General features: G+C 40.2%; 1 protein-coding gene across 11 annotated transcripts in view; it reads left to right on the top strand.

Annotated features, from left to right (window-relative positions):
- EHBP1 (EH domain binding protein 1) overlaps positions 1–27,424 on the top strand; it is a 219,885-nt gene that overhangs the window by 21,375 nt on the left and 171,086 nt on the right. For all 11 annotated transcript variants that reach the window (XM_054062090.1, XM_054062084.1, XM_054062083.1 and 8 more), the window contains exons 3-4: positions 7,764–7,821; positions 18,979–19,074. In XM_054062090.1, coding sequence (XP_053918065.1) covers positions 7,764–7,821; positions 18,979–19,074 — 154 coding nt within the window. The remainder of the gene's footprint in view (positions 1–7,763; positions 7,822–18,978; positions 19,075–27,424) is intronic.

Here is a 27,424-nt window from a genome sequence, read left to right as displayed (position 1 = left end):
ATATATTCAAGCTTTTCAAACTTTCAGGTACTGAGGAAGCAGACTACTATTCACTTTAGCAGTCATTTGCTCTTTATAGGTATTAGCGTTTTTATGTTGACTCTGTGAGCATCTAAATTCTGTAATTTGGGCACCCGAGGAAGGTGATGCGAACTTTCTCTTCTAGACAAACCCTACAATCTGGTACTGTTCTGCGCTTGCTACTTGCTCAGAAGCTTTTACTGTGTTCACAATTTCTGTGCATCTTCAAAGGACAGAAGTTGGTTTTGTGTAATCCAAAACATGGCCTTAGACAAAAACAAACAAGAAAGCCCTGGTGTTGTTGGTTTGGAAGGGAGCTTTAAAAGATGTGTGGTGCAGCTTCTCCTACCCTTGCACACACTGAACTGTAATTTCTTCGGGCTGAGTCCATGGATTGCAAAGAAAGGAGGATAATGGAGGCATTAACATACTATGATCTCAGAGACTTGCTTTTTCCAAGTCTTAATGTTGATGTTAGAATCTCTGTGGAACAGAAATGAAAACCTTAGATCTTGTATCTGTGTGTGTATATGAAACTCACCCAAGCAGTCAAAACAGCAAAGACCATTATCATCTTTAATTGCTTGTAGTAGGCTATGCAGAATTTCCTAAATCGATTTTAGAAAAACGTAGAGGAAGAAGATTCTGTTGTGAATAGCTCAGTTTTCTGTCTCTGTGGTATTGGTGTAAGATACACACTTTTCTGTTCTACAGGAACTGCAGAAAAATAATTTTTTTTCCTCTACTGTTTCCAGACTGAAAAACAGAATAGCCTTCTGTTCCAATATGATTTGGAAAAAAAGCTCCCAAATTATGCAAAATGGAATAGGATCTGTTTTGTAATGGGGTCTGATTAAAATTGACAATGGTGTCCTGAGAAACCCCTTGTGTATTTTTAGTACAGAAATACATAGTTTAGTGTGGGCATTTGTTTTTGATGGGTTGAAACTATGTTTCAGGCAGCATGTGTCAGTTGAAGAGTTTTATTTTTGTTAGGCATTTCACACTTTTTATTGTGAGAATACCTCTAACATTTATTCTTGTGCTTCAAACTCAGAAGGGATAACACAGTAGTTTAAGGTATCCTCAGTAATTGGGTATTATCTTTAGTGGGATATTAACTTCAGCAGAGATATTATCTTCCGTGCATAGTTAGATAGAGGTACAGGCAGGTCACAGATCATGACTAAAACCTCAAGGAGAGGGGTTGATACTGCTCAGTGTCTCTTAAAATTTTCTGAAGGCTGTACAGTGAGTGGCTGGAACTGGAATTTGAATTTAGAATTCCTGATTTATTTGCTCAAGTTAGCTAAAGCTGTGTTCCTTTGGTTCCTATTGCTGATCACTATTTTATTGTTTTACACCACGGTGAACATGGACTTTCGTGAAGGGGGGCAGATAATGCTGATCACTTGTCTCTACTTAAGGAAGTTTGGGATATGTTCGGCCGTGTGGGTTTCATAGCAGATAGATGGCCTCACACTTCACCTTGGTAAACCAGTGTTCCAATCCACTGCTGTGTACAAGGTGAAAATGTGTTTCGTTGCCAACTGGTTTGTGTTTATTCCCTTGGCAGTTGCCAGGCCTCAGCTCTGCAGGGAGTTCACGCAACTCAGGACCGGGTGCACTGTGCAAGCAGGTTTGTGTGGTGCCGACTCTGAAAAGAGCGCTGTGTTTAAACGTTTATTCATTGTTGTTAAAATGTAGAAGACTAAATGTTCTGAGAAAAGGATATAAAAAGAAAATCTGGCATCTGAGAAAGATCTGACTTACAGTAGCCTCCTGTGATCTTTCCACTATAAAGCAACAAGCTCTGCTCTTTTCTTTTAAGGTTTGTCTGAAGGGCCCTGTTAGCCTGTGCTCCTCCCTGCCAGTTAGCCTGAGGCCCTGCTAGCCATGCACAAGAACCTGAAATGCATTTAGTGGGGTTTTAATACTCTGAACTTACTTGGCTGGGAAGCTTTTAGGTAGCCTTATGCAGCTCTTGTTTCCTGTAGGCTTTGCTTGTAATAGAGCATCAGGAGGCTTTTCGAAGCTCTGGTGTGGTAGAGAGTGCAATGTAAATGTGTGGACTAAGCGTTGATGGAATAAATGTCTGCCTAGGGGAGTGCCTGAGGTTATAGGAGGAGTGGGTTAACAGATCCACTTGAGCCTTCTGGTGCAGTGTTCTTAACCTCTCCTTGGGATAAGCAAGGTTTAAATTGGATCAAGCAAAGAAAGCTTCTATGTAAAGAGCAGCTGGATGTGATGTAGTATTCAGGGACTAGTCAAGGTATCCTGTTATTGCCAAAAGGATGTTAAAGAACTTAACTTCTGAAGAGTTAGGGTCAGTTTGTGTATTCTGCAATATAAAATCCTGTTGCAGAAAGCTTTAGGAGAAGATTTTGCTTGATAGTCCTGTCAAGTTTGTTTTGTTCAAGATTCTTTCCTACAATAACTCCTTGAAAAATTAAGCTGAATCTGCTCTTGTCACTTGTTCTGAATAATGGATGAATTTAAGCTTTGTTTAATCCAGCTCATTCTGCAAACTTTGTGTTTGGTTTAAGAAAACCAACTCATCAGCAATACATGCTACACATTCCACGCTCAGCCTTGCAAATAGATGCTGTGCAGACTGAGTAGGTCTGACTGCACTTATAAAATAGTCTTAGAGTTTCACTTTGTCCCTTTTTGTTGAAACCAAGCAAAGCCAGACTTGAGCTTCTTTTGAAAAAGAAAGCACAATCTTGAGACGTAAATCTTGTAGAGGCCAGTCTTTTTTGTTGCAGGTGTGTTCGAAAAACCTAAAATTCGGTTCACAAGGAAAATTGTGGTCTTGCAACAGCTTGGGTAGTCTTGAAAACATATGTAGAGACCTCTGGTAGGAAGAAATAACGGAAGAATTTTCTGTGTTTAGTGTGGAAAGTGAAGAGGCAGAAGTGGAATGATGGTGTCCTCTTGCTGTGCTTCTTCTAATGATTTCTCTTTTGAAATTTCTTGGCCTTGCTAAGACTGCTGGATGATTGCAGTGAGGGAAGAACAAGCTTTGTATTATTTTAGGGGCTTGATGCATATTCTGCAAAGAACTAGGCTGGGAGACTGCTGTTCTGGTTGAGATACAGCGTGACGTTGTGGGGCTTCAGAAATGTACATGGGCCTTACACAGGAGTCTGTAGTGTAGGAGTGGGAGCAGACAGGCTTGAACAGGTGAACACATTGGCCCTCCTGCCTTAATTTCCTGCCATATGTGTCTTGGCATCTTGTGCAACGATGTTGAATGATGTCTGGGTGCAGAGTGTTTTGAATACTCCAAGCCCCTTCCTGAAATCCAAATCTTCATCGTGTAGTGTAGCTCATCTTATAAATAGCTCAGATGGGTTTTATCTGCATGGTGTTTTATTTTCATAATATTTCTGGCCTTTGCAATCAGTGCTGTACCTTCACTCAGCGAGAGAGCTCATTTGGCAAATACATCAACACATGACATCATTCTTCCCACTGTCTCTAGGCCTGTTTAAAGCATTGGTCATGACTGCACTGAATTTCCCAGAGTTGTAGGCAGTGGTGGAATTTCATTCATTGTGACCAAGAGGAAATTCTGAAGGAAAAAACTTAGTACAAGGTTTGTGAAAGGCCATTGCTTGATTGGGTCCTTGGCTAATGGCAATACATGGCATGGTGTAGGTCCCAGTGCAGAATTGTGCACTGCAAAGAGAGCTTTTCAAAGTAATTATCTGCAAAATAAGGAAAAGTAGTGTTCATCCCAAATTAATGATGGTACAAAACCAATCACATTGATTTTTAAGAGACCATTAGACAGCCTTGATAGCATTCCAGCAGTCGTGTTGAAGGCTGTGTGCTGGTGGAAAGGGTGGATTGGTTCATAATGAAAACCATGTGCGTCATGCTGCTATGCACAATGCATAAGGGACAAAAGGTTATTTTAAAAAAAAAATCTTATCAGAACTACTTTGACATTAGTCCTCAAGTAATTATTCCTATCCTTCAATAGGTGCGTCTGCATATTATTGTGCTAACACTGCTGCTTCTCTTGTTAATTATGCTCTTTTAAGCTTGTTTCACTAGAGTAATCTACCAGCCTGTAATAATTAATGCAGTTCAAATCAAACTCAGTAAAAATAAAAGAAGCTCCACCAAAAAAAAGGCAAACTGCAACATGTAGGCAATTAGATACCAAAACAAGTGTGCAGGCGGTAGTGTGTCCATCTACATACAAGAAAGGTACTTAGTGCCTTATGAGCATTTAAAGAATATCTGATGTTATTAAATGTAATGATACCTTGTTACAAATATCATTACCTATTTTCTCCACTTTCACTAAAGGGTTGTTAGTAATTGGCCTTGACATTGACTTAAGTGACCATAGTTAAATATAAGTACATTTGCAATTCTTTGCAACAACAGAGTCTAACCGTAAGTCTATTGTAGTTTTCAGTTATTGAGTGGTACATTTAGTGGAGAAATAGGTCCTGCTTAATGTTATCTGCTTCTAAAAGGTTTACAAAACAAGAGCTAGCAGGAGACCATTATCTTTTATGTCCTTCTTTCACAGAAGATGTCTGGAGATTTCCGTAATCAAAATATTGTGCCAAACATTTCCTGGAATAATCAAACCAAACCCCAGAAGCCCTTGACTTTTGCACAACCTCCTTTTCAGTTGGTGAAATTTGTGGTATATAAGGTGATGATCAGATGACATAGTTTTTTTCCAGTCTGTGGACTGGTTTTATTGCTTTCTTTAATATTTATGGATATGGCAAAGTCTGTTTCCACTTTTTAGCTTATTTATTTATTTTTTTTAATCAGTTGTTTCAGTGAGAGAATTGAAGATAACAGAATCAGGGCTTCCATCTGACAGGAAAAGCAGGCATGGTTTTGAATTATAGATGTCTTATTAATCTGTATTTTAAATCTCATTTTAGTTACTTAGTATGCAGGGCAGCAATGAAGCTCTTTTTCTGAGCCACAGACTTTGAAATCATAATCTTCCCTGCTTTGCTGAGTGAGTTGCCCTTGTAAATAATAAAATAACTTTACCACTACAAATTGCCTTTCTTCAGGAACAGTTTCTTGTGAACCACTCAAAAATGAGTAAATAGCAAATACAAGTTTTATGGTGAGCTTTTTAAAATATGATCTTTTGGATCCAGGCTTGGTTTGTCAGTGTCCCTGCTGCTGTGTCCCTGCCTTTTGTGGTGGCAGTGTCTGGCGCAATGCTGCTGGCTGGCTTCATTCGACTACCGCTCCTAGTGGCTGCTGCCACTTCAGCAGTGCTGCACACTGGCATGGAGGAAAGGCAAAGCCACCACCAAACCAGTCATGTCAGATTCCAGTACAGTGTTAAAAACACCTGCTGAAAATTTGGTGATGTTGAAGTGTATATATTGAAGCAATTACTTAGTGTGGAGTCAGAGCTGTTTTGATAAAACCTAGTTCTTTCCTGTATCCCAGTCCCACTGTTTTAGGATTATTAGTGTGTTATTCCTTGGGATTATTAGTGTGTTATTCCTTACCTTAAGCATACTCACTTTACTGGAGCTGAATAAGTGACTATCAAAAAGCTGGTGGATATAAAAGAATGAGAAATGTTGCTTGTGCAGCACAGGGAATTAATTTTTAAGTTTTATTTTTACAGCTGACCATTAGTATTTGTTCAGCTTGCACAATTGTGGATTTTGTATTTGGAATAATCTCCGAGTTCACAAAGTAAAGTTATAAAGGATACTAAAACTGCTCTTCAGCCTTATTCTTCAGAAGGGATTTTATTTGCTTTTATTGTTGGTTAATTAGCAGCCCAGGTTTATGATGTTGGAGGAAGGGAGGAGGCTGAAACAGGAAATGCTACTTAAATGTTTTAAATGAGCAAACTGCATTATACAATTCTGGCCACTTCCTAACACTGAGACATCACAAGTAACTCAAATGCAAATTTGCTGATGAAAATGTGAGCTGGACTTTTTCTTCCAGAATTATATAGACTTAAAAGAGCAATGAACAGATTGTGCAATAGAAGGTTGCTCTTGGCTTTGCTTGGAAAAGAGTTCTTTGAAGATATTTTTTAATTGTTGGATTTTGACTTCCTCGAAGAAAACCCCTTAGAAAAACTGCTGTTCATTGGTTTGTTTCAGTTATGCATATGGTGTACTTAAGGAAAACTCATCCTTTGGGGTATTCTCTTCTCTTCCTTCCTCTTCCCATCTCATTTCCTAAATTTTCTCTCTCTCCATATCATGATGGCTTCCTCATTTTGGCTTGACAAGGTACCTCTGGATGTGGATTTCTCTTATACTTGAAGCTGAAGGAGCAAAGTATACTCGGTACTTAAGAAAATAAGCACTCTGATGAAAGAGCAGAGGGGAGCAAGTGCTGTTCATGCTGTCCCATCAACAAGGCTTGGTCTTCTCAGTCTGAACTGAGACTCTGGTTGGCTATTTCATATTAGTGTTATTTCTTTGGATTCCTGGCAGAGAGAGTTCTTCAAAATTGGGAAGCAAATCCAGTCTTGGTGACAACTGTGTCTATATGTGATGCAGACACAGCTCCTGATGGAGAACTGCACTGAAACACCGGCTGTCTCTGACAACGTGTAAAGCCAGGCAAACAATGTCATACTTTAAAGTAAAGTGAAAGAATTGGAGTTAAATGTAAGGTCAGTTGCCAACCTGGGAGGTACACATACTGGTGTCACAGAAGGTGACTGCCTGTGTTGTACTGCCCATCCCGATTTACTTTTTGTAGTCCAAATTTGGAAGGATTTCAGCACTGGAGCTGAAATTTTTAAATTTTACTTAAATTTTTCAGAATATCTGTGTTGTGTCTATGTATAGCCTCTTCTTTACTCCTTTTCTTTTCTTTGAGGCCTCTAGCATAGCCACTGGTATTTTCTAGGGTACCCTGTAATGTAATGTAGTAAGTATCATCTATGTTGCAGTTGTAAATTCGTTCCTACTTTGAGTCAACTCATTTTGGTCATGACACTCCTGTTTCCTGGCTTTGTGTTGCTGTCTTGCTTCTCTGGGCCCGTTTGCATACGTGTGTAACTGTTTGTGGGCACCATCTCCATTAGGATTGGCCTCCTGGTTTAGGTCTTGGCAACACACGAAACCGTGTGTCCTGCTTCACTTTTCCAGCTTGTGGTATATTTCTCCCTTGAGAAGGGATGATACAGTGGTATTGTAAGAAAAAAAAATCAGTTATGATGCAAAGGTAAATGAGGCAAGATCAAAACGGATCTAGAGGGACAAAGTGGCATCACTGTTACCTGAGTCAGAGCTGCAGGAAGGGACCTGAGTGGGACGTCCTCATGGCGTCTCTGGAGACCTGAGTGCTCTTTTAATGAAAACTTGTGGAGATCTACTCTTGAAATCCATGCATTGGAACTCAATGTTTTTGTGATCTTCTAAGTATACCATGAAAAACATTGTTTTCTCTCTTACGTGTTATCTGAGGCCAGATCCTGTTCTCTGCCCCAGAGAAGAGTTTCTACTCAGGTGTGCTGCTGGGTCTGGAGAGATGCCTGCAGGCAAGGAGATGACATTAGTCTGCACTCGGGAGGACGGCCTTTTGCTAAAAATACAGCATTGTTTTTTCCTGTTTAACGACTGTGAGAGGGGCTTTTAAATGAGCTATTTTTAAGAGATAATGTATCTACGAGGCATGTCATGTATTGCATGGGTTTTAATATAAACTGTTTACATATTGATCTTGTTGCAAATTAAGCTTTTTCTTCTTATCTTCAACAGGCAGCCAGATAAACTAGTGGTGGTTTGGACAAGAAGAAGCCGAAGAAAGTCCTCTAAGGTTAGTTGGTTGTTTAGTAATTCCCAAATTCAGTGACAGGCAGGGTCAGCTGTTTGAAGGAATAGTCAGCAGAACATAGGGAGCAGCTAAATAAATGAGAAATATTTTCTTTTAACTCAGTTTATCTGTAAAGTTCAGAATAAGCTGCTGTTGATGTCAGGACTAATTTATGGAAACAGTTGACTCTGATTTCAGCTTCATTATTTTGTTTTGCAGAACTGTATCATCATCAGTTCAATTTCAGTTATTAATTGCTATACCTAATTAGACAGGAGAATCTGTTGCAGTACTAGAAGTGTATTAAACATAATAATAAAAAAATTAATACATCACTGCATCATTACAATACTTACTGACATCACTGCACTGGGGAGATAAAGTCTGAGTAAGAGACTTTCACAACTAGAAAATACTATAAATCACAGAGAATAAACATGGGTTTTTTTTCAGCCAGTAGTGTATTTTTTAGTTAAAATTTAATACTGAACTTCCACAAACACTGTGTGGAAACCTGTGAATTTCTGTTTCATGGCTAACGATTTGGTAGCCTGAGGAAAGGGAAGCTCCAAGTGAAGACTGTCTGGTATTCCGATGTTCATAAAGTTTGGCTTGCATGCGGTTGGGGTTTTTTTGATGTGTAAAAGTTTGCAAGCAGAGTAGCCCTCTCTTCTGTGAGCTTCACCTTACTTTTCTTCCTGCAGTAAGAAATCCAAAAACCTTTATGACATTCCTGTCTCTCTGTTAAATGGTGCTCAGTTTGTCTAGACTGCTGAGTTTTATAGCTCTGACCGTAAGATGCAGTTAACCTGTATGCAGCCTGCTTTGGGTGCGAGGCAAAGGGAAAGGCAAGGCAGTCTGGGTGTGTGGCTTGGATTCCATAGAAAATGAAGCTTTAAAAACCCACAACACTCTATGTTTACACTGAGATTGAAACAAATGTCAAGCATTTCTAAACCTTTAAGTGTTTTATATGATAGCGTCCTATATGGTATTATATTGTATTATTGACTAGTAACAGAAAAATATTGTGTCAATCCTAGCAATCATTTGTTGTCCAGGGAAGTGGGGAGCCTGCTTAATGTGTACAGCAGGCAAGCAAAGGCCTTCAAATGCTAGTTGTATTGCAGGATTTCTTTTATTGCCTTGTGTCTCTTCTAGTGTATTGCTGTCCCCCATCTGCCCAAAAGCCTGAGAAGGGTAACGCAAATGAGTTGAGGAAAAGTGCTGGGTGATTTTGCAGTGGGAAGGAGTGCATGCAGGTTTCCTCTTCCCAGAAGCATCTCTTCAGGATAACTCAGATGCACTTGCTCATTCCCTCTCCCCTCAACTGTTGCCTCTAACCTTAGTTGGGCTTACAGCAAGAGGGCTTGTCCAGGGGGCAAGTTTTGAAACTCAGTCTTTCAGTAGTTCTTTAACACGTCAGTGAAATAGAGATGATACAAACTCCTCTATTTGGTGCATGTGTGTAACTCAAAATGATACCTACAAGGACTCTGTGATGGCAAAGGGAGGGCTCCCACAATAGAGAAGATATCTGAAGCAATTATATGTTGAAGAACTTAGCTGTATATCACACTTCCTAAACATTTTCCTACCCTACTCAGGAGAGACATTTTGGGTTTTTTACTGGTATGCCTCCCTTTCTGACTTTTTTTTCTGATTGTCAAGCGTATTTGCTGTATTTTGTCTTTTAACTTGAGATATGAGCTATTCTAAGCTGTTTTGACTATCTGAAAGTAACTGCACAACTTAATGCTTATTCCAGTGTATGCATCCTAAATTCTGCTTTAGGGTATAAAAATCCTAAGGTGTTAACTGGTGAGTAAACAAGGGTGTGAACTTAGTCTGGTACCTTTTCCAAGATAACTGCTCCCATTCCTGTATTTGTACTCTTCAGCAAAGCCAGTCAGACTGTTTCTCTTTCACTGAAGGATAGATTGGCTCGACTAACTTGCTAACTGCTTAATTCATGCTTACTAAGATCCTACAAAGGTACTTTGAAAGAGGCCGAGAAGCCCCGAGTCCTGAACAAAGGATACAGTTAATTTTAAAGTTCAGGTAGTTGATGTGATTTGAGCTGCTTGGGTCCAAGACTGCAGATCAATAAGTGTTCTTGATCTCTTAGTCATTCTGCCAGTAAAATACTTTATTCAATGTATTTGTTTCATCTAATTGCTTTCTTGGAAGCAAGTCAAATGAATATTTCCTCTTATTTTATTTTTGATGGACACTGGGCTCAGTGGGTACAAAGCATTAATAATTTTCTATGTTTTTCAGCTTCTTTGAGAAGGAGGAAGGGAGAGATGAGGTCTTACCTTAATGTAAAGATATTGTAGATTTCTTTGGAGGTTCTGATTTCTTTTCTGAACTTTTCAGATTGTCAGGGGTAATGATGAATATCCCCATGTTAGTTCACAGACTCACAGAGGGGTTGAGGTTGGAAGGGACCTCTGGGGTCATCTGGTCCAATCCCTCTACTGAGCTACCTAAGCTGGTTGCCTAGGACTATGTCTGAGCAGCTTTTGAGTAGTTCCAAGGTGGGAGACTCCACGACCTCTCAGGGCAACTTATGCCAGTGCTCAGTCACCCTCAACAGTGAAAGCATTTTCTGATGTTCAAAGGGATCCTCCTGTTTCCCTTTGTGTACACTGCCTCTGGTCCTGTCACTGGGTAGCGTAGAGGAGAGCCTGGCTCTGTCTTCTTTCCACCCTCCCTTCAGGTGTTTATATATATCAATAGGATCCTACTGAGCCTTCTCTTGACCAGGCTAAACAGTCCTAGCTCTCTCAACTATTCCTTCTATGAAAGATTATCCAGTCCCTTAAGCATTTTCATGGCCCTTTGACAGACTTTCTCCATTAGCTCCATGTCTTGTACTGATAAATTACAAGAGATACGTCATCAAAAAAATGTGTCATGACTTGGAAAATGGTATACTGGTGTTACAGATGTATACTGAAACTGGCCTGCTTAACTAATGTAATCTTAAGATTCCATTGAGCTGAAAGCTGAGTTCTTGACATCCTTGGAAGCCCTTATTTTTGTGGTTTTCTATGATTTTGATATACCTTCTGGCCCACATACTTTCTTGTCAAGTAAACTACTAGAGTGGTCTCTCAGTTACGAGAAATCATGGGAGACATAATGTGCATGAGTCTGAATATTTTAGTTGTTATTGTGGGAAACATAGTCTAGGAGCTATGTTAAATTATGTAAGTTTTCAAGTGTTGCAAATGAACAGAAATAATATTTAGCATTTAAGTGGCAGTCTAATAGATGGATACAGGACCAAAAATGTATCCAGCAGTTACTGATCTTAATGCAGATTTAAGTAACCTACAGCTTTATTCTGGGATCCCCTGTCTCTGGGCAAGTCTGATTTTGATGCTTTTTCGAGAGGTATGTTAAGGTGAGATGGCTCCATGTAGCTGGGCATCTTCATCGCTTGTGCCAGGAGTTTACAGAAGACTGTAATTTACAGTCTTTCATTATCTGGCAGAGCTACTAAGCAATCCTAGAACCAAACTGAACTTTCAGATTGGGGAGTGAGGAAGTTGCCAGTCTGCTGGTGCAAACGTTGTCTGTCTTCAAAATTGAGTAGGTGAGGCTTGCCACAACTTTTCGAACATCATTTAGATAATTACCAGCCTGCATAGTTTACAGAAGGTGGAGCTTGCAGCAGTGAACTTGCATATGTCTCCCTCTTCAGTACCCTGTCACACTGGCAAGTTCCTCCAAGGTTTACAGGCCTGGGATTTTGGACTTACCTTTTTTTTTTTTGAGAGGGGGAGGGATGTCTTTGTGCTAGTGTAGAACAAGGGAAAAATGTGTTGTAAATGTGTTTACCTTCATTTCGCTGAGATGCTCTCCTACTTCCAGGCTTTGAACTAAGAAATTTCAATTTAAAAAGAGATGTTGCTGTGGTGTCAAGGAGGTATTTTATGCTCTTCCTGTGAACACATACAGGCTTATGGTTGAATTATGCACCTCTGAGGAATCAAATTTGCACTTGCTTCTAAGAGCCTGGTGGAATTATTCTTCAAAGATTCTTTTTTCTATCAAAGCTGAAAGAAGGTGCCTGGTTTAAAAATACAGGGGAAGGGACGATGTTGGAAACAGGGAAAGGACTTGAACAGTAAGAACAGAGCCACGGGAAGCAGAGAGACAAGGGAGTAACAAGGATCCCTTGTTGTCCACAACAGCCGTCTGCCCAGCGTTTTTCCAAGGATATGCCATCAATAAAACAACAGTTGGGTCATCTGTTTGCTGTCATTGGCAATCTGTGGCCTTTTCTGGCTACTTCATTGCCAAGCACCAGCCTTGCCTGTCACTGCTAGCTTCTTCACTGACTGGAATTACAAAAGCATGTTGTGACTCCGACGTGCTGATTACTGCCTGGAACCAGTGCAGTTCAGTAATGGCACTCCTGAGTGTTTTCAGTTTGTTAGTAAAGTAATAAAATCATACTGGGTCACAATGTAAGTGTTCCAAAATAGCCACGGAGGTTGGAACTGGATGATCCTTGAGGTCCCTTTCAATCAAAGCCATTCTATGGTTCTAGTAGTCAGTGTGTACCATTTTAGGCATATCGTATAGCCTTTTGCAATTACGACTTGTTTTCCTATGGCACTGCTGCCTCACTAAGTAGACAGTGGTTAGGAAGAACATGTGGACTGAGTGGTGAGTGAAACTTTTAATCAATAAAGAATTTGGAGGGTGTTTGTTAAAGAAGGTATAGGACCTAAACAGAAAAGATTGCCTCATGCTGGTTTGATATATCTTTCCATTTTATGGGTGTCTGGGACATGAGGACTGACTTGAAGCAGTGTTGAGCAGCCGTCATTAAAGTTGAAATAAAATCTGCTTTGGAACACAAAAGAAAAGATTGTTTCATGCTTAATCCCTATAAAATAAAGTTGTTGCTGATTTCAGCAGACCATGCCAAATTAGTGCAAACCAGCTGTTCTTTCACTGCTTGTAAATTGGGGGCCATAATATCCTTCTTTTTTCCAGGGTTCCCATAAAGTTAGATTTTGGTGACAGTCTGAGATGGAGTGATGGAGATCCCAGAAAACTATGAGGAAGAATAACTCTCCATTCAGTTTTTTTGACAAAAGACAACCAGTAGATAAGGCCAGAAGCTGTTTGATAAGACAGGGAAAATGCTCTTTATCTCCGCATCATCAGTTGTGGGCAGTGAATAAAGTGAGATTTGGTGAAAGAAATAGCATGAATCATGTATTTAAGGAATATGTCATGAATGTGTATGTGTGAAATTAAACTTGAACGGTTAGCTTGATGCTAGACAATCTGCTTGCTAGTGAAGATGAGTTTCTGCTCAGTTTCCAAGCTTAGCAGTCTTTCTGTAGCATTTTAGCGGTAATACCTGAATGCGTAATTACGGCTGTAACACATGTGCCTGCTGATGGACTGAAGGCACTCATGGGAAGACCTGTGTGAGTCTTCTAGTTTCATTCTCTGCTCTCAGGGGACACTGACAGCAATGAGTTTGAGCAAAGACTGCCTGGCGTTTCTGGGGATTTGCTCTTCTTTGGCATATGCTGGGTTTTTTGGAGCGCATCTCAGGGCAGGAGTGCAACAGGAGCATCGTTCTGGTGCCCAGCCTCTTTAAGTGGAGGGCCAAGCAAGTGATTTCAAGATGATCGTGGGACTGCAAGCTGTAGTCTGGAGTACGATCTTTAATTTGTCTCTTCGCGCTGTGATACTGAGCTACAGTACAGAAGAAGCAGCCATCCACAAACTGCCAGTTGAGGTTTCCTTTGGTGTGGGGAGATTGGCAGCTTTTTCCTAGTCCATTCCTTTTCCAGCCGGTTTGTTAGCAGCTGGATCCTACTGACTTCCTGCTGTCCCTGGATGATTGGATGGCTTTAGTGGGACTCATCACACAGAGCAAATTGGAGCAATGCTCAGTCTTCACAAGCCACTCTGCTGGTGTGGAGGCACCAGATGAAGAATCTGGCTGTTTAATGTCAGCCCCTCCTCTTTGAGTAATTAATTTTTTTCTTTTTTTTCTCTTCCCATCTTGGTGTCTGCCTGGGTGATGCTGAAGATGAGGGACTGTCCTTACAGGCTGAGCTGCTCAAAGCACTGTTGGAGCCTGCTAAGCTCCTGCTTGGCTTTTGTGCCCTGAACAGCCTGTCACAAAGACAAGTAGCAGAGCTGGTGTCATCATTGGCAGTTGGCAAACATTTTATCAGGGAAAGAAAAGCAGCAGCTTGCTGGCTCACAATAAAGCCGCTCCTGGGACTGCAGGTGAGGAATAACGGTAGAACTGGTCCTGATTTTTCTTTTAAAAAGAAAAAATATCGACATCTTGGCTATAGGAACAGATTTTTGAGGCCATAGTGAAGAAGGGAGAAAGTGGATGGGTAACATAAAGGATCTGGAAGGGTAGGCTCTTGAAATAATGTAATATTTTGTATTTGAAAAGTCGGGAAGGAGACTTTTGGAGAGACAAGGAAAAGTGTAAGCAGCAGTAAGTGGAGTTGGTCGTGATATGAATGGCGTATGTGCCAGGTCATGAAATCCACTACATAGAGGGGCTAGGGAAGTGACTTCCATGGAGTACTCTGGTTAGCTCATTTGCCTGCATCTGCCTTATCTTCTTCACGATGAAGTGATGAACAGCTGACGGTGGCATTTATTAACTTTGTGTTTGAAACCAAAGTTCCTCATCTGAAACTTTATCTCCCCCTGCCCCGATTTAGAAGATTGCTCTGTTTATATTCTATAATATAGACAGATGGGCAGTGATAGTGAGGGAACGTTTATATTCAGTCTCTCTCATGTTCTGTTGTTTGTTTCTCCCTCCCTCCTCCAACATCAAGAATTGGATAAAAAATTCTAGTGTAGATTTGATAGGTTATTTTGGGTTTGCCACCTCTCTCTCCTCTCTTTAGAAGGATGACACTGGATTTATAAATCTTTATGCACTTTCTCATATTACAGAGAATTGATAGGAACTGTTTTTTTAGATTGGAGGAGAGTGCTTCAAAAATAAGAGTTTCTAAATTTACCTGGTTTGTTCCCAGTTTCATAGAGGTGTATTGTATTTGTATTTTAGAAAGCTGTACAATGTCGTCATCTCTTTTAGTACTCCTGTTAATTGCCATCGTCCAAGTTTACCTGCAGAGTGGGAGGCAGTTTCATATAGTCAAGGTCAGTCCTAGTGGGTAATTATAAGGAAAGGTGGTGTGCCAAAGGCAGCCCTTGGGTGATCTCATGCAATCTTTTGTTCAATCGATACCTTGCCGTATGTTGAATTAGATGGAGCTTTCTAGTCTTCTGCAGTGTTTTACTATTTGGTACAAGAGTTTCAGCAGCTCTGGGAAACATACTTTTACAAGTCTACTCTGTGCTCCCCAGCAGAAACTACTGGAAAACTAGACTTAAGTTTGTCTAGCCTATGCATGAGAGACTCTGCGGTTTCACACAATCAAAAAGTGGAGGCTTACAAGGAGTGGAGAGACTGTACCTTGCTGATGGCAGCTTAAACTTTACTAAATGTTGAGAATTTGCACAAGCATCAGAGTGCTCTCTTCCTATTTGAAATTATTGACTATTGAAGGTTGCTTGAGAAGAGATTCAGCAGCTTCAGGAGCGTTTTTACTAATTCTGAGACTGTAAGCCCTTTGTGTTGTGTGTGTGTGTTATCGTATGGAGTGCTGGACACTTCAGTTATTGGGCCCCACAAGTTGCTGATTTTGATCTATTTTTAAAGACTCTTCCCTTCTCATTGGAACCAGAGGCCAAAACTGCAGCAGTATCAAGTCTATCTTTCCAGTTCAAGCACAGCAGAAACAGTTGTGATGATCATGACATCATGAATGGTAGATTGCAAAACCAGGCTGGATCTCAAAACTGAGTAGCCTAAAGTACTCATGTGGGTCTGTTGTCCCACCTCCACATCCTTTCTTAAACAGCGTTCTGTTTCTTAGCAGTCATTGGTTTTCTGCCCAAGTAATGTAATAGGTTGGAGAGTGTCATTCATGGTCCTACTCTAGGGTATTTCAGCAACGCCTCCTGTAACTCCAGTTTCCTGATTTAAAGGAGTTTTCATACTATGTTGTCTCCTCTCATTTTCCGCTGGCAGAAAAAGGGAGGAGTTGAGTTTCTCCTTGGAATGCAACAGAGCATTTCTACTTCTCTTTCCAGGCCACGGCTCTTGCCCCTCAGATTTAGGAGAGGAGTGTGGGGAGGGCTGTTGGTGAGACACCCGCTGCCAACAGTCACTTCTGCTTGGTGGCTTCTCTTGCCTTAGCTTCAGAGACAAAGGGAGGTGGCTAGTAGTTGAGGAAAAACTGGGTCTAGAAGGCACAACCCAGTGGGAAGTGAAGCTAGAAGTGAAGATTCAAGTAGAAATGAACTGCGCAGGTACAGCGCCTCACCTTGCAATCACCCTACAGCAATCACCTGTCTGGAAGTATGGCAGTTGTGCTGCACAGAGGTGGCCTGATCCAGCTCACACGTCAAAGTCAAAGCTTATAATTTGAGAGTTTAAAAAGTTTTTTGATATAGACCAGGTGTAACTTCAAGAAACTGACACAGAGACCCCCGACATGAGAGATACTGCATTAGATAACACTATGCATGTTAAATTGCTGCTATTGTCAATCCTTCCTCTGTGTTTCCCCCCCTTTGCTTTCCCTTCTTCCTTTTCCCTTCCCAAGAAACCAGATGTAGTTTTGATGTTATCTTTTTCTGTCATGCTGTTTGCGTGGTACAGTGTTTATTTTTCAAAGCCAAAGGAGGATTTAATAACATTCAGCTGATCACAGAACAGCTTTGCTTTAAAAGCTTATTAGCTAGGGCTTGTCTCCTGGTTGTTGCTTTCAGTGACATGCCTGTCACAGTGACAGAAAATCACATATATCCTTGTGTGTGTTTATTGTTTCTCTCTAACTCTCCTGGTGGGAGGCAGTGCTGATAAAGGGCTTGGAGTAAAGCTTTGTCTGCACCAGTGGATGCTCATTTTCTAGTTTGTTATAAAGGGAACCAAGTGATCCTCAATGGAGCAGGCTGTCAGTGCCTGGGCATGGAAAGTTTGACCTAATTGTCAGTAGTGGCCAAAACCAGCAGGAATGTGCAGGTTCCAAATATGCCATGAGGTCCTGTTAATTTTGTGAAGGTTGGTATCTGGAAAGAGGATGAAGTGCCCCTGTAGAGAAGTTGGTTTTTCTTACAAGAGGCTACAGAGGACAGGGTAGCTGGCAGGTGAGCATGTGCCTGGCTCTGGATCATTGCCTTGTGCTGGTGAATATCCCCCTCAGGCAAGCTGGGAACACGTAGGGGACCATGGGTCTTGTGGGAGGGATGCAAGCTGAAGCTTGAGTGAGCTTGGTAGGGCTAACAACTACTGCGGTGTGTTTTGCTGCTCACAAAACACCTTTTTCATATAAAATACACTTGTGGAGTAAAGCTGTGAAAAGTGGTGTTTGCACAGTTTTTCAGAAATTCACACAATTCTGCTTCAGAATAATGAGATTAGGCTGAAATTTGCGGAATTAAAAGTAGTAGAAACTAGGTTCTTTCAAGTTACTTTTTTTTCCAAATCTTTTCTTCAGATGTCCAAAGTCATGTTATTTTAAGTTTACTCTGCAAGCACAAAGCATAGAAACTTACTGAAATTTCTAATCTAATTAGGCATCTTTGGGAGCTGGGGTTTTAAGCATAATGCTAAAGATAGAAAAACTTGTGATAAAACCACAAGAGAGCTAGCAGTGTTCACCAAGAAAATAAAAATAACAGGATGGAGGTGAGTGTAGCTGTGAAGGCATGTAGGGGTCTCTTCTCTGATGGCTGCATGGGCTGGATTCTGCCAGCAGTTTCCCAGTTCCTCAGCTTCACATCGCTTCCTGACTACTTGGCCTCGTCCTTCCTCTCCTTGTCCCTGCTGCCTTAGCAGTTATTGTCACCAGTGGTTCATCTGCAGAACTCGGCTCTGTGAAGATTGAGGGATTAGAGGAAGAGCAAGAACATCAGAGGTACCTGCAAAGCAGCAGAATCTGGTGAAAGGGTAGCTGAATGCCAGAAGGCTCACCAAGCAACAGGTGCATGTGATGGGGCTGTCAGATATGAGCCTGGCATCTGGAGTACGCACTGCTTACAGAAGTTGTTGCCTCTATGTGATTGAATCGGACTGTTTCATCATCTTGGCCTTTCCCACCTTGGTATTGCAAAGTCATCTTTAAAGTTGCCTAGGTTATCTTAGGGGACCTGAGAACCTGAGGCACAAGTCCTACTAACCTTATTATAACAAAATTTTCTTCTAATAGGCATTCTCCACCTAAAGGTCTGAGTGTTGGAAGGAGTATAAAATGGCAATGATGCTCTAGAACTAAAAAAACCTAGCCCAGTTCATTGGAGTGACATAACAGTAAATAGATTGTACATTCTTTCCTGATAAAACTTTAATGACCCTCATGCTAATTAGCAGTCACTCATGCATCAGCATCCCTCTTTCATTTTGCTTTGGACATAACAAGATGGGTTAGGCTGTACTTGGAAAAAGCATACTTATTCCACAACAGAAATGCTCACACATGGTGTATGGTGTTTTTCAGGACTAACTTTTAAAATGTAAATACAGACCATATATCAATTCAAATTGATACTCAAAGGTAGACAAGTTCTCTGTCTATTTTACTATTTTTTTTTCGTTCTTTTCTAGGTGTAGGTATCCCAGCATATTAATTCTTAAGAATTTAGATGTTTTAGTGGCATTTGATCTGCATTATACAACTATGGTTTAATTTTTTTTTGTTAAATAAAACTGTCCTTTTACTTAGTTTAGGTGGAAATGTGGTTATGTGCTGTACTCTTGTTCTTTAGATAAAAGCATTACTTTATCTTGATAAAAAGCAAAATAAAGCTCAGCATGCTACAGAAACTCTGATTTACTGTCTTAATTTTTGAGGAACAGCTTTAGTTTACTGGGGAAAAGAAAAAGCCTGCTCACGGTATGAGTTTCTGTACTGTCATTCTTAATGATGTCCTTTATAGTCCTAAGTAGAGTCATAAGTTTAAGAATTCAGCCTTTTTGGAGTCAGCGACATATTTTTACCTGCACGTGCTGGGGGAGTCAAGTCAGCACTTTTTATAATGGCTTTAAGACAACTGTTTCTTTTCTTCCTTTAGGCTCATAGCTGGCAGCCTGGAATCAAGAACCCATACCGTGGGGTAGTGGTATGGCCTGTTCCTGAAAATGTTGAAATTACTGTGACGCTCTTTAAGGTATGTTGTTTTTTTTTTAAAAGCTTATTCTTTTGTATTTCAGGAACAGCATATGAAAAAATTCTGTTTGGAAACATCAGATTATGATCACAAAGCCTCAGTCTTGCTGGGTTTAAGTCATTAACTGGACAGCTTTGTCCCCAGCTTAAATCCTGGAGAGAAGGATGATCTGTGCCCTGCCAAAGCTTAATTTTGTAGTTTTAGTTAACACACTGAAATGTCCCATTCAGCTGATTATGGCGAGTCATTGGCATCGAATTTAGTACATGTGTAACTGTGCACGTAGTATATGTGTAAGAACTTGGCATGGGTCATAGTCTGATTTTCTTTAAATACTGTAAGCCAGAAGCCATCAAAACACAGTCATTTTCAGACTTCCTTGTTCAGTTCCAGTGCAGTGACCCTGTTTCTTATGCTATTGACTAGGAAACAGAATCCAGCTCTTAATTGCGCAATACTTAGTATGCCATACAAACATCACAGTACTTAACATGATTGCAGTTGTAAGAGTGAAAGGGGAGTGTTGAAGTAGTACAGAGAATTATAAGATTTTATGGGGGATTTATTTTAGGAACTGCATTTGTTCTGTTCAAAAAAAAAAAAAGAAACTGTGGCTGCGAAGCAGGAGTAAAAATTGATGGTTATGCTAGAACTTATTTCCCAAATATCATTGGACAAAGCCCTTTCTGCATAAAGATAAACAATGCAGCTTGACATGTGTGACAGTGTCGGAGGCTGCCCGGGAGGCCGAAGATTTCTGGGATTTTCATTCCATCAGTTTTTTCTTATTCTTTGCCCTGCTGTCTCCAGTTACAGTCTGGTTCTTATAATTACTCCCTTTACAGCTTTGGACAGCAATAAAATGCTTTTTTTCTAATTAGTAGTATTTATGTTTCTTTGTCTTGAGGACTTCTCTGAATAACTGCTTAGAGCGGCTTCTGGTTAGCCTTAGAATGTGAATTTATTACTTGGTTAATTTAACCTGAAGAGGAGAATTCCCTGTTTTTTTGGTTTTGTCCTTGGAATCACCAGTGAATGAGAGTGTCCCAGGTTGCCAGTGAGGCTAACTCATAAATTTGTCTCTTCTTAGGAGACGCATAGACTTCGACTGAGGTTCAAACATTCACTAGCAAAAATTGTTTGCCTTTGCATGCTTCAAGGGCCTCTACTTGGATTAAGAAGTTTAACATCATTATATGACAACACGACACCTCTGCATGATGTGAATATGGTTATGTAATGCAGTAAATAATATTTTTAACATATAAATTGAAGCAGAAATGTGCCTTGATTGTGTATGTGATAAGATGTTAGGTGGAGAATGAGAAAATAAGTTTCTTTTGGGTGCAGCTCTATGATGCTGTGGCTTTGGAGTAAAAGTGTCTTGTAGCCTAGTCCTGCTATCCCACACCACCTTTTTATTCCTACCTGCGTTGCTTCAGGGCTGTATTTTGTTGTACAGCACAACAGACTTGTGGTTGAGCCACCGAAAGGGAATGTGGGAGCTAGGACCAGATAGCAAGGGGCGGAAGAAGGGCCTCTGTAGCCTGTGTCAGGTATTGCTACAGCCTTAATTTTACCCAGTCCTGTGGCTCTGCAGGTAGATCTGTTCACTGGCCTGCTCCTTCTCTCCCCTAAAATGAGCCTGCCTGTTGCAAGGGTTGGTCTGGGAGGAGAGGTAGGAGTGTGAAAAACCCCAGAGGCACCCTGAGAATGCTACACACTGATTTCTTGGGGAACTAATCAAAACATTGAGGTCGCGCAAGGAAGCATTATGTTGTCAGGTAGCTCTTAGGTAAATTTGATCCTCTGGCTCCTCCAAGAACAGTGCCTGTAAATGGCCAAACCCACCTTTTTCCCTGTGAGGACAGGCAGATGTGGTACAGAGCATCACTTTTTGACCAAGCTGGGTAATGCACTGGGCATTGCATCTGCATGAGACCAGCAGCCTGCCTGGGTGAATGAATTGAGTGATATGTGATTACAGGCAGAATATGGTGTTAATGCAGTTTAGTCTGTGCCCAGTCCTTCAATGGCTCTGGCTCAGTGCTACAGTGGCACTTCAGCTGTAGTGTGGGATATGTCCTAACACCCAGAGGGCTGGCGTTTCTGTAGGTGGTATGGTCTGGGCAAAGGCGATCAAAAAGAACTACCCAGCTTTTGCACAGCTGATGCATTGTTTGGTCAGCGCTAGAGTAGTGGAAAGGAAAGTGTGTAATAGCACACTGCAGAAGCCCTTTTGGAAGCTGGCTTTCAAGTCGTGTATTTATATCGTTCCTTCCTTTGGAAGGAGGGAAGCAAAAACAATGAAAGCGGAAAAACTCAGAAAAAGAGGTGGTTCATTTTCCAGTTCTGTAAAAGTCCCTTTAGGAGCCACTCCCCTGTGAAGCAGAATGACTGCTGAACATTTGGCACTTTGCAGTAAGGGCACTTAATGCAGCTATGTTGTTTAACAAACAGTAGTTGTCCTCTTTCATTACAACGGGAGTAGCTAAAGGAAGCTGCTGCCTTCCCATCCACACTGGCAGAGCCCACTGATGGGAGTAGATTGTTCCAACAGAGCTTTGTAGCAATCACAGATAACACATGAGCACAGTGGTGCTGTTTGAAATGGAAGTGCAGGGAAGGGAAAGAGTGGACTCCAGGACAGTGAAGTGTTTTGGGAAATGATTCACACATCAGTGGCTGTGCATTCGTAAGTGGCTGTTGAAATGTGTGGCTGTTAGGATTAGGAGATAAGTCGAGGTTTCAAGTGCTGATGAGAATGTTAAGAGCATCCTCTCCAGTAGTCACCCGTGGACCCTTGAGAGCTGGCTAGCAAAGTGCCTGCGATCTGTCAGGAGACGAGATACTTTGCATTATCTGCTCGTCTCTGTTTTGGGTGTTAGCTTGTTTCCAACAATGTATTTGTAATTCTTAGGCAAGCAGAACTAAGTATTGAAGAGACTATATCTAACCTTTGTTTAGAAAACTTTAATTTCAAATAAATATTTTTTTTTGTTTCATTTGACTTAATTCTGGGCTGCTGGTAGGATTCTGTAGTGCTCTGGAGTCATCTGATCCAGCTTCCCTTGAGTAGCTCTAGCTCCTGTTCATCAGGCTGGTGGAAGTGCTCCTTACATAAAAAGTCCCATCTGTTCTGAAAGTTTGACTTCTTCCTTTGCATGATCTAGGTTGATGTTTGGTTATGCCTTGAGTTTTTCAACCAAATCGGGGAGAAAGAAATATTATGAAACAAGCCTATTGTGCATTTTAAGACCCCGATTTATAGTGCTTTCATGGAAAGATCCACAAATGTCAGAAAAGCTAGCTGAATTCCCATTTTTTGTTGTTTCCTTGGTTGCACTCCAGAAGCTCATTTTTAGAGTTCCTGCATTATCAAGGTTTAACCATCATATATGGAAGTTTGATACTTTTCTGTGGTTTTACATACAAACACATACCTGTACCAACTGAGAGCGATTTTAAATGAGAAATTTTCATTGCCAAGCAATCTCAGTGCTTTTAGCAAAGGTAAGTGACCATCGATTGTGTTAGAAGGAATTAAATTGCAAAATCTTTTTTTCTGGCTTAAATGCAAAGTGAATTCCCCCAGCAAACATGTTTGCTCTTCTGGAGTAAGTGTGGACTTTGCTTCATTGGATTACAAAACCCACTTGTTTTGTCAGTAATATAGAAGGTTGAGCACACTAGTGTACTATTGCAACAACAAGGAAGATTACCAGGTCTTCACGGCAGAGTTTAAAAAAAATATTTTTTTCAAAGGCATAGCTTTTGAGCACACACAAATATTTATGCATAAAATAAAAATAAAATAGATGATAAAAGAAAATTGTATTGTTGACAGTGTTCTCATCCCCACATATATCTCAGAATCAATCCCCTATCATCTTTCTTGAAAGCCCAAGTCAATCATGTGCTATGAATACATTGTGGTAGCAGAGCTGATACATTGTCTTGGAGAAGAGGAAAAAAATCAAACCAAAACACTTAGATAAAAGCCTGTTCTTAGAAGCAAGCAACAATTCCAGGTTCAAAACATAATTGCATCAGTTTTGAAGAGACCAGTGGCTTGACAGAACACTGTGGAGAATATTCCATAGGAGGGGAAAACAGCCCTGTAGACAAGACAAGATATCGTGTGTCAAATATAAAGAAAACCAAACCAAAACAAAACCAACCCCTCCACACACACACAAAAACACAACAACAAAAACTTTCCCTTTCTAGCTCGGAGGCTTTGCAGGAAAGTGTATGCTGTCATGAGCTTGATGTGGTGATGTACAAGGAAAGTTCTGCCAGTCTGCTCAGAGCACCCTGCTTTCTAGAAGCTCAACAGAAGCCAACGGGAGTTGTATGTGATTTTTCTAGATTAATCAGGCCTCTGTAAGCAGTGTTGTAAGCAACAAGAATTGGGTCAAATTTTAAGTCTTCTGCAGCTTCAAACAGCCAAGTACAAAAGCTGAGGACAGATGCTGGAGTACCAGGAGCATCTGCTATAGGTCACTGTTAGAGGAACATCACAAACCTTGTCATAATTTGATCTGATTTAATATGACAGGCCTTAAGTAGTTATTCCCCAAGAAGAAAGACCGAAGATTAAGGCTGGTATGAAGTGATTTAGTTGAAAGGCAAGCTTCAAAAGCCAGGAAAACTTAGGGAGAAGGTATGGGGAAGAAGGGGAGGAAGGGACTAACAGTCTGAAGATCTTCCCCACCTACTCTGGCTGCTGCTGAAGAGAAGAAGTCCCTCGTCTGCTAGTATGTCTTTCATTTCTGTTACAAGAGGTACAGAAATAACTCTGAAGCTAACTTAAACTATCGGAGAAAAGTTATCTTTCTTCAGTCTTCCAAAACCACCTTATGCAACTACACAAAGGATGCATTCCTTGACAAAGCTCTTTGTGGAATGGGTTGGTGAAGTACTTATGAACATAGAACAGGAAATCGTGACAGATGCATTCCTTATTGTTATTATCTTGCATGAGCCCAGACAAGTTATCTGTTTTCGGGGAGTTGTCACATGGATGAGTGGAATGGGATCACAGAAATGAGCTGAAAGTTGGGATTGCAGAGAAAGCTTTGTAGGACTGAGCTTGTTAAACGCCAGCATATCTCTAGAAAAGTAGCTAACACAGTTACTAGGAAAATGTGAGATGGACTGGGGCTTCACTGGTGGACCAAAAAGCTCTACTGATTTTGGAGAAATTATTATCTAAGACTCACTGTGGGAGGCCATTCCTGTCCTTTGCAGTTCTCTACTATTGGCTTCTCCTCCGAGCATTACTTTTGAACACTAAAGTAATCTTACCAGGAAAAAAAAAAGTTAGGGGAAAAAAAAGAGGGCTCCAAAATTTATTTGAAGATTCTAGAAAGGAGTGTCACGCCGAGAGGTGAGTGCACATGGGAAAAGAAACAGGAAAATACCCATCTCTGGATATTGAGAATGATGGTTCTTTTTACGCAATAAAAGGAGGGGGAACAACCAGCCATTTGATCCATTTGACCAAATGCTCACAGTTTTCAATTCAAGGTAAAAGCATAATGAATGTTGGCTACATCTGTAGTATGTTGGTAAAGATAATGTGTTACCAAAAACAAGGGCTCTTGCCAACTCACTTTGTATTACAGCAAGGTATGAAGCAGTTTCAGGCTGAGAAACACACTGGAAACAGTTTGTTCCTTGAGTTTTTAAGGTAATTTTCATTATCATTTGCTTTCAGGAAGGAGGATGGGAATGAGGTCTATTTATAACTCTTGTCTTTAGGTGTTCCCAGCTGCACATTTGCAGTGATTACTTCTATTTGCTTGCAGGTGAGGTGAGGTTCTGTGTGCTATGTTATCAGAGACAGCTTTCACACAGTGAAAATGTCAAAGGCTGCTGTAGCTGTTACTCTTAGGGTTGTTATTCTTTGTGATGGCATTTTTTTTTTTCCTAAAGAGCAGTAAGCTGTGTAGTCCTCAAATAATAGTTTGCTAAATTAATCACAAGAGTTTTGTGGGAAATGAATGGAGAGTATGGGTTAGCCAGTGAGGGGAGTTTACTTTTTTTTTTTTTTTTTTTTTTTACTGTTTTTTACCCTCTTCAAATCCAAAGTAAGAGGAAAATTAGCCAGATTTACAGAAACATCACTTCTTTCAGAGGGAAGCGTGGAAATGTTAGCCCAAAGGGTGAAATAGCATCTGCAATAGAAACTGTATAGTAACTATGATCATACAAGTATTTGTTATGCTGACCATGTAATAAAGTTGTAAATTACCTAGAAGTATGCATGCTGCTCCCTGGGCTTCTCATAAAAGCATTTTAGTGAGAAGAGTGAAGCCATTTATGTGTCTGTTGCAAGGAAATGCCAATGCTTATATGTGTAAGAGTTTTCTGTTTCTAGAAGTATTTTAAGAGTAACAAGAAATGTTTCTTTAAAAAAATATCTGGAGATGTCTTTAAATCTGAAATATCTTACATGTATGCAAAGTATCCATATCTTAACATAGTTTGTGTGCTTTCAACTTTTGGTAAGGCTGTTCATTAGAGGAGTCCTCGAATCTTTCAGTTTGTATTTTTTATTCTGGGTAGTTGGTAGGGAGTTTGGGGTAGCATGCTCATGTTTATTTTTTGCAAGTGTTCACAACTTGCTTTTGAGTGGTTGCTAAAATGTTGACTATTAAGAAGATTTTTCATTTTACAGTATTATTTTGCTCTATCACATTATCAGAACTACTTGGCACAGCACCTGATTCTATAGCCTTCAGAGGGGGAATCAGTTTGATTGCCACTGCTAGAAGAGCTTTGTTTTCCTTTATAGATTATTGCCTTGCATGAACAAAACAACAGTTGTTTTGTTTGTTACATGGAATAAAACATTGGGCCCTGACATTGCAAGGAGTTTTAGATAAATCTGCAAGCTCGCATTAATAGCTTTTGGGGGTGTTACAGAAAAGATTGAACAGGATGAAATATTTAAGAGTTTAGTCACTTATTTTGGAGAAGCTTATTAAAACCTAAAGTGATTAATGATCCCATTAAATCTCATTATGTCATTTTATGCTGTATCAAAGGAAGCAATTAAACAAAAAGGTAATTGCCCCAGGTTAACTCTTGAAAATGGTAAGTGTTTAATAGCTGGATTACAGAAAATCATATATTTAGAATTTAAAAAGGATACAGCAAACCAGCAGATATCATGCACTTTATTTATGTCGTGCAGAATTCCACAAACTTGATTAGTGTGCTGGATATATAATTACATAATCTGATATTTACAAGTACAGTAATTGGAACACAGAGATACCTCAGTATAATTTTGTGTATAACTACTTTGCCTTCTAGCCTTATGGCTAATAAATAGTACAGTGTGTTTTACACTCTTTTGCAGTATTTAAATTATTCTGATTTTTCAAAAAGTCTAAAAATATTTATTCTTACATGGAAATAGATCATCAGTTTTGACATAAGTTTCTAGTACTGTCTTAGATTTTTTTTCTTTGAAACTACATCCCATTGTTGGAGTAATGTATTTTAAAATGCATATTGCATGTCACACCTCTGGCTGTAGCTGTTAAATGTCTATGTAATGATGGTGCCAGCAGAATGATGTGGTGCTGAATTTCCGAGAATGTTGAAGCCCAGCGGGAGTCCTTCTGCAAGGAGAGCTAGTGTTGTATGGGGTTTCTGCAGAGCAGTGAACCCACTTTGCTGGATTTTGTAGGAAGGACTGTGCTGCAGGACATGGGATAATGTTTTCTTAGAAATGTTATTGTAGCTTGTTAAAAGAGAAGTTTTATTTAAGACCACAAATGGATTTTTGTGGGCTGGAAAAAGAAAGAAATAATTATTTTTGCTGGTTATTTATGCTGTAAGCTCATTACTTAGAAAATCTTTTATTTTGTGTATTTGATGAGAACTAGTTAAAAGAATCATTTGTGGTACTGCAACACAGTATTCTGCTCACTGTGTGTCTGACTTCACAGTAAAACTAAGCAAAGCATGGATGGTTAAAGCAAAGACTAAGATAAAGTGAGTTGAATAGATTGAATATGAGGCTTGTAGCATTCTGGAAAGGAAAGGAAGATGATGCTAATGGAGATAAACAAAGTAGAAGTAAAATATCTCAATCCCTTTTGTTAATTTAGAGTAGCACGATGGAATTGGTTCGGCGCTTGACATAGTTATTATGAGCAGGCTCCAAATAATAGCAAGAAAACTCTGCAGGTGCTGAGAGGTCTCACATATGATGAAGGCAAATGCTGCTTATGGGGAAGTGAGATTTACTTTCAAGTGTCTGTAGTATGCAGGCATCAGAGGCAGAGGAGTAGTTGAGTGCTTTCCTATAACTAGAAAAAATAAGATAAAA

This window comes from Cuculus canorus, chromosome 3, assembly GCF_017976375.1.
Source record: "Cuculus canorus isolate bCucCan1 chromosome 3, bCucCan1.pri, whole genome shotgun sequence".
Lineage (NCBI taxonomy): Eukaryota > Metazoa > Chordata > Aves > Cuculiformes > Cuculidae > Cuculus > Cuculus canorus.
Note: the sequence above shows the minus strand (reverse complement) of the source record. Positions and strands in the feature narration are given on the sequence as shown.